General features: G+C 41.5%; 1 protein-coding gene across 1 annotated transcript; it reads right to left on the reverse strand.

Annotated features, from left to right (window-relative positions):
* Positions 1-394: 394 nt before the first annotated feature.
* gmeb2 (glucocorticoid modulatory element binding protein 2) lies at positions 395-7,567 on the reverse strand. Its single transcript, XM_030766085.1, has 9 exons — positions 7,437-7,567; positions 7,153-7,226; positions 6,158-6,282; positions 5,763-5,866; positions 4,211-4,368; positions 3,939-3,998; positions 3,422-3,559; positions 2,524-2,646; positions 395-1,259 (listed from the first exon to the last, which is right to left on the reverse strand). The coding sequence occupies exons 1-9, from the start codon at positions 7,565-7,567 to the stop codon at positions 676-678; spliced, it is 1,497 nt and encodes a 498-aa protein (XP_030621945.1). The 3' UTR covers positions 395-675.
* Between the last annotated feature and the right edge of the window lie 365 nt (positions 7,568-7,932).

Consider the following 7,932-nt stretch of genomic DNA (forward strand, 5'->3'; position numbering starts at 1 on the left):
AGTGCATCGCAGGGCAGACACACAGAGAAACACACTCATACACACATTCATACCTAGGGGCAACTTAGTGTCTCCAATATGCCTAACCTGTATGTCATTTGACTGTGGGAGGAAAACGGAGCTCCCGGAGGAAACCCACACAGACATGGGGAGAACATGCAAACTCCACACAGAAAGGACCCTGGCTGCCCAGCCGGGAAACGAACCCAAGACCTTCTTGCGGTGAGGCGACAGCCACACCTGTGCCACCATGCCGCCTCTCTTAATAGCACTGTTTAATTAATTTTATCAGACGGATACCGTCACATACATGATCATGATTTACTGCTTTTAACTGTTTTAAATGTTTTTAATTTGCCAAGTTCCACCTGTTCTTAACCTCTTATGTAAAATTTATGCGATATCTTTACCAATATCATAATACAATATCTTAGAAATGGTATTTTTGTGAGGGAGGGCATACTGAAAATGGTGCTCTGTATATTTTTACTCTTCTATTGCACCAATTGGACACACTAAACAAAACAGACAAACCACCCATCTGAGAACTCCTGTGTGTTCCACATTTACTGCAGAGCTGGTACATTATGTCCATCACTGAATGACATTCTGGGGGTTTTTGACACTTAAAGAAGAACTACAGGTTTTCCACTTTCTGTCAGAAGAGAAAGTGGTTTATTTTTCTCTTGTCTGCTCAGCTTTGGGTTCAGTCTGAGGGGTGCTTTCTGCCTGTGAGCCTACAGTCTCTAATGTTGCCATGCCACCGCTGACAGGCACTGCCACCACTGTACCGGCTGTGGTGCCCCCTGCTGGCAGGTGCTGAATGCCGGTGCCGAGAGCGGGAAGCGTGACAAGCTGAAAGGGGCTGACGACTTTGACGATCGTGGCTCCCGCCGTCCCGTCCTGCACGGCGGCAGAGCTCAGCACCGTCAGGTTTGAGGCGTCCGGCTGGAGCTCCGTACCCCCGGGGGACGCCAGCAACGTGTAACCCCCTAACAGGGAGGGCTGTGCTGAGGCAGTGAGCATCTTATCCAGCGGGAAGCTGGCTAACGAGGTAACTGGCAGGGTGATGTGTGTGGCCTGTGCAGTCACGGTTGCCACACTGCCCGGGCCTGAGATAGCACGGGTGAGACGTTGGCGTTTGGTCTGGGGGGGCGTCGCCACTGGGGTCAGGGTCATGAGGACGTTGTTGAGGTGCTGCGATTTGCTTTTCAGCTCCTTGGCTCGTTTCCGATGCTCATCGCACTGCTGCTCCAGGGCTAAAAGACCAGAGGAGAAAGAAAAACATATAAACACAACAGGAATGTTCAAGATCCAACAGAGCAAAATCTAAATCTTTCACTATAATTTGGGCGTGGTTTGAGGTGAGAACTTAACTGTTTCTTTGAAATGTCACTTTGCTAGCTGACAGAGGTAAAATTCCGAACAAATTTTCTGTACTTTTTCATACTTGATTCTTGAAGGGAAAGCTTTAAAAGCATTTTGGGGATTTTTTTGTCTTTCACGTTTTCTCAGCAATGGTCAGAAATGGTATTATCACAGTATTACAAGGTAATAAGCCTCAATGGGGAGAGATGATCACCATCTATGAGAACACATTATAAAGGCTGAGAAATCAATATCCTGAACCAAAACTTCACAAAAAGCTGATTTTGCAAACTGCACGTTGCAGTGGGCCTGGGCTGGGGTCTTAAGGTCCAGGGGTGAAGTCTGGCCATTCATCTGGACTCCTTTTCTCTCAGTCATTGTCAGGGAGGTCTTTGGGATAGATTGGAACATGGGAACTATTTTTACTGAATATTTGGTTATTCTTACAAAATCGCAACATCTACTTTGCATGCAGTCACCCAAATCAAATAACAATTTACAAAATATGATAAAATGAATGCTCATCTCTCTCTAGCTCTGAACAATCTTTGTGGTTAAATCTGGAAGCTCGAACAGAGGGAACATCCCAGTTGTTAATACTGAAACATCTGAAACACATTTATTAGCAAAGAAAAAAATGATTCTTGCTTATATTCAAGTTATATTCCAGCTGACATTAGCAATTTTATTAAGCAAGCCAGGTTATAAGTGTTGTGTGGAATCACACCCCACATCATGGCTTTTGATAAAGGAGATGAAAACATCCATTATCTGACACCAAACGGCAGTGCAGGTCTGCTGAGATACATTAAGTCGAATGGCAGTAGTACCGTTCATGGATAGCAATGCTCTCCCAGAGTACAACTCAGTACAATCCTGTCATGCATGTCAGTGCTCTGATTGACATTCGAGTGAGCCAATCAATATGCTAATGATTAGAACACCTCTGTATGCGAACAGATCAGCATCTGTGAAACATCTGTTAAGCCTTCGAAGTTGAAAACTAACAGGTATGTAGGGCTGGAACATCAGAGATGAGAGGTCAAATCTTATTGGACACTACACGTGAACACTAAGATGAGTGACAGATGTCAGGCTGTAGAGAGATCTCGTACATTCCAGCCTCTTTTGGACAGGGCTGATAACACTACCCACCCACTAGGCTTCGAGTGTACTGCTCTCGGCACCGGTCCATTTGGCTTTTGTGGCTGGCCAGGACCTTCTTCACCAGGTCCAGCATTCCAAAGTTCTGCACGATGTTGTTGAGAAGCACCGCGTCTGTATTGCAGAGACAAACAAAACAGAGTTAAAATAGACTGATGACAGATATGATGAACAGAGCAGAAAAACTGGTCAGTACAGTCATTTAGACCTGCTTCAGTCATTTAAATTAATTCATTCATTTAGACCTGCTTCAGTCATTTAAATTAATTCATTCATTTAGACCTGCTTCAGTCATTTAAATTAACTCATTCATTTAGACCTAATTACAGGCCTAGTGAAGTTGTTTATTTTTACTTAATGAGTAAAACAATGGCATTGATCCATGTGCACTTCAATCACTTACTTTGCTCAGATTGATGTGAAAATATTATATTACCCCAAAAAACAACATCATGTATGGAAATCAAAACATAAGAAGCTTAAAATGTTTTTGGGATGTTTACAAAAACATATAAGATATACAGGGCACTTCCAAAATGAATTATGATAAAAGTGAGGAAGAGTCCATATATGAAGACCAAAAGAATTAACGAGCTCCATTTAATAACTGCTCAGGAAAACTTTGAGACTTTGATAAAGAATAACTTCACTCTTTCATTATGTCCCTAAAGTTTCAAAACATTAGGAAACTAATCTTTAATGTCCCCTTTTCTTCACTGTGGGAGACACGCCTTTTCCCTGCACACTTTTAACATGTCGACTGAATGACATTATGACTCAGTCAGGCTTTCACACATTCGACTGAAATAACTGTCATGTGTGTTATTATATAAGGACTGAAAGGTAAGGAGAGAGACTTAGTAAGCGAGGACACTGAAGAAACAGCTACCAGTGACTTGAAGTGGAGGTTCCTGAATACGATCCTGAAGGCCTTTCAGGGTCTCCTGGATCTCCTGCTGGAAGTCCTGCATGATGTCATCCAGCACGCCGGCGTCTCTCAACTCCCGCCAAAACATCATACTGTCCTCTGGTGACACAAACGTTACCTATCAGCTACAACCTTAGGGTCAGTCAACCTCAAATGAGCATTTACGCAGCACATACAAACACATTATTGCCTCATGTCTGAAACTACAATTACAGTCTGTTTTTTCTCCAGCCTCTAACTGCTCCAGCTGTTTTTTCACCCTCATTGTTTTAAAATGTTGTCAAACATCTTACAAAGATTTTCATATTTTGAATCGCTCTTGCAGTGTTTCTTCCTCTGAGGCATTCTAACTCCTGTTATAGATTTAACAATATTATACATTTCTAAAAACGGTGTGGTTTTATGCAGTGTTTTATTCCTGTTAAAGAGAACATGACTGATTCTGTGAATTACTGACATGAAACACTGTCAGACTCACCCCCAATCGCCGTAACCCACTCAGTACTGTCCTCTGATACATCCGCCTGAGAGCCGTTCACTTGAAAAGACATTTGAAGGGAAATGTGACATCTTATCTTTCTGTCAACTCACACTACTTTGCACAATTCCTGCATCATACATACAGTTTTGATTGCTTTTGTTTTGATCTATTAAAGATGTTTTGGGACAGTATGTATTGTAAAAACAGCAGCAGAGAATTAACACAGAGCTAGCTCAAACCAGTTAAATCAGATTTGGTGAAAGCTTTACTGTCGGCTGAGGATGGCGTCCCAGAGGCAAGCTCAGTGGACTGCTGACTGCTGAGAGACGCCCGACTCCCAATCAGGTCGATTTTAGTGCTGCGGCAGGTGTTGGAGCAGAGTTTGGAATGCTGATAGAAGTCCAGTTCGCCAGAGTCCATGATTTTCCTACAAACACAAGCGTCGGCTGGGTTTTATGACAGTGACAATGGCTGAAAGTTTAGAAACTCCTGATTGTTGACAGCGATAGAAAAAAAAAAGCCTCTTTGGCCATCCTTCTGATAGTCTGATAATTCCACAGTCTCTCAATCATTAAAACTACTCCACACAACTACTACTACTTCACTAAACCACACGACTAAACCACTCCAGTCTATACAATACTGACCTTTTGCCTAAAGTTTATTACTGAAGATGAGCAATATGAAGTCTGCTCAGTGGTGTAAGGATATACTGTAAATGCCATGGGTAGGAAAAGGTTAATGGACAGACTTACTCAACCCAGAATGTATTGATAAACTGTGTGTGGGAGAACTGCATACATAAATGAATTGTTCACTTAAATCCTTGGGCAGTACCTGTACAATAATGAGAAAAGCAGGGCCAAATGACGCCGAGACGAGACGAGACGATCCTTAACAATCGTTTCCTTTTTTTAAATCACTAAACGTGTCTCTTTAAGAGTGCAGGCCAAAGAAAGGGTGGGGAGAAAGTTTGACTGTAGGAGTTGTCTGACATTCTGCACTTTGACTCATTACACTGGTGTCCTGCTACGCCATGAGCATAGTCACTAGTCAAAACTGATTGTCAAATTGTCAACCTTTTTTTTTTGGTGAAACATCATGCCTTTCTTTGAATTTTCTTCTTGTAATGATTTAAAAGACGCTGTAGAAAGTGGTTAATGGCTGTCTCTACAGTGGAAAGTACTGTCAGGGGCTAGCGTTTAGCAAAGAGATGAAAAATGAATCTAATGTACCACTGTGAGCTGGGTGACACTGGGTGGCACTCACACAGCAGTAACTCTTTGACTGAAGTATGCCATTTTCATCAGTTAACACAGCCGGAAGCTAATGCTCGCCTCCAAAATGTCATTGTGATTTTAGTGGTTTTAGCTTTGTGGAGAGCTTTGTAACTCAGACAAACTGAGGGACTGATTTGCCTATAAACAGTCTTAATCATGTTCCTGTTGAAAGATATTTTTAGTTACAATGCAAATTCAACTGCAAGCCAGAACAATACATATGATCCAAACACACAGTATCTTTTCCAGGAACATGGTTTGGTCAGCTATTAAAAAAATATTTCTAAACCTGATGATATAAATATCCACTGTGCATCAAAAAACTCTTCTACAAATAAAATTTCGCGACAGTGAAGTTAAAATAACAATAATTCAGAGGATTTTAAAATCTTTTTTTACCCCTGACAGAATGGACAGAATGGATGATTACATAACTGGGACACATGAGAAAAATGGTGACTATACAAAAACAGTGGAAAAATATTACAAACACTTTGAAAATATACCCAACAATAGATCAGGTCTTCAACTCTTAACAGACCTCAGCATTGTTCCATTTAAGCGAATTGCCCTCTTCCAGTCTTTCAGCGTCGATTTTCCAGCAAGATAAACAAACTCCTTCGGGCTGATCAGATGATCGTGGAACTGAAACACAACGGAGCATAAATGTCTGGAACAGGAATCAGGCATAAACCATGTTTAACTCTGAATTAATCACCTGCACGTTGATCTGAACAAGCTGAAATTTAAGCAGAATTAATTTCATAGAGCTCAGGACAATGGAACAGCAGTGGTATGAAACAGCATGTTACAAGTGCACACTTGTATAAGGAGAATGCATGTGATTCAAAGGCTGTAATAAAACATAGAGTAATTACAGTTGAGTCTCACGCGAGACAAGACTGGACCATGTAAATGCGTGCATTAAATACTCACCTGCACACACTTGATATTGATTCCTGGGCAGACAAACTTCTTCCATATCAGGGTGGCCTTGCTGTCCCCACAGGTTATTGGGTAGACCAAATCAGCCTCCACATCCACCTCATCTGAAAACTTCACTAATTAAACATGTCAAACAGAACAAAAAAAAAAAAAATCACCTTTTCCGTCTTCCAACAGGAAGTTCCCACGACAAGCACTCTGTAAGTCTGCTTTCTCCCAAAACTAAATGCACAGCTTCTACCACTGTCTTACCACACAGCTATCTAATGTGTTCAAAAAGACTGTGCAGCACAGAGAGAAGTGACAAGTCAACTTTTTGAAATAAAAACTTGTGTGGCAGCTATTGAGTTGGCAACTGTAAGTTTGAGAATGTAACCAAAGGCCTCAACAAGGCTTGTGTTTTATAAACAGCAGAAATGGTCTATCCTCTTCCACCAGGGCACATACATGATTTATTTTAGTGTAAAGACCTGAATAAGATGGCAGATAATTCAGACTAGAGCGATTTACAGCACTCATGTGACACACATTAGAGTGAGGTAACTCTGAGGAGCTCTGTGTGCTTATGGCTTTGGGACAGTGGCCTTGTGTGTGAATGGACATCGTAAGATCTGTCTCCACAATTCAACAGCACTGACAGTATGTGGGAATTTAGAGTCAGTGTTTTTCAGCTCGACAGTTCAATCAGTTCACAGCAGTTCAAATCTATTTTTAAATCATATGAAAAAAAAAACCCTATGTAAAGGGTGAATTTAGTAACGTATACATTAGTATGTGAGGCACAAATGTGTGAAACTCATGAACCGGTGGATGCAGTGCATCACAGAAAACTCCATACCATCTGTATGACTAACGCTGTTTATGTTCTGATTTTATGGGACATTATTTTATGTCAGTTGCAACCCCATTTATTCAAAGAGTAGCAGGACAAAAAATAAAGGTTTGTACTAGGACACAAAAGGTAAGGTATTACAAATGAAGTCTACCTAAAACTGCCTCCTTTGGCAGTGAAATGGCCGCATTTGTCTCAGAATCCAGGCTCTGCTCAATCATATCCTCCCTGGGAAACAGTAGAAAAACAGTTCATTAACAGCAACAGAGGAATTAAGCCTTATCAAAAATGGTTATACTATAGTGTTTCCATGGCAACAAGTTACAGTAATACCTATCGTTTTAATAGTAATACCACAGCATCTACCGCAATACAGCTGTCGACAACGTTAGAATTGTGCAGGTGTGTTTTACGTGATGGAGGAAAAAGAGAACTCACTCAGGTTGGGCCAGGTCTGTGGTGACCAGTACTGTCTTCATTTCCTCCTCCACAGGCCCATGGTCCAGGCTGTCTGGGGTGGTCACAACCACCACCTCCTCGACGTGTACACTGACCTCTGAGGATGCCATGGGACTTACAGTTGCCAGTCACGTTAAAATGACACAGCGTAAATCTCTTAGTGAACAGGTCTCTCGCAGTTACCAAGTACTTTCTTTAAAAACAAAATATACAGAGTCAGTTTAAATGATACATGATCCGCGTTATAGCTCTCAGCTCTCGTTAGATAATAAATCATGAAAACGTGTGAGCGGATTAAAAGTGTTCCATGTAAAATACTGTGACGCACTGCGGTGATGATATTTTTCTTAACTTATTTGATATTAAAAACAGCTCTAGAGTATCATCTCCAGTTAACTGTGTGAGGTGCAGAGACTAATCAATGCAGAGAATATCAAGCAGTGGACACAAGCAGAGGTTAACACCGAAAGCACGT

Source organism: Chanos chanos, chromosome 2 (assembly GCF_902362185.1).
Source record: "Chanos chanos chromosome 2, fChaCha1.1, whole genome shotgun sequence".
NCBI classification, from domain to species: domain Eukaryota; kingdom Metazoa; phylum Chordata; class Actinopteri; order Gonorynchiformes; family Chanidae; genus Chanos; species Chanos chanos.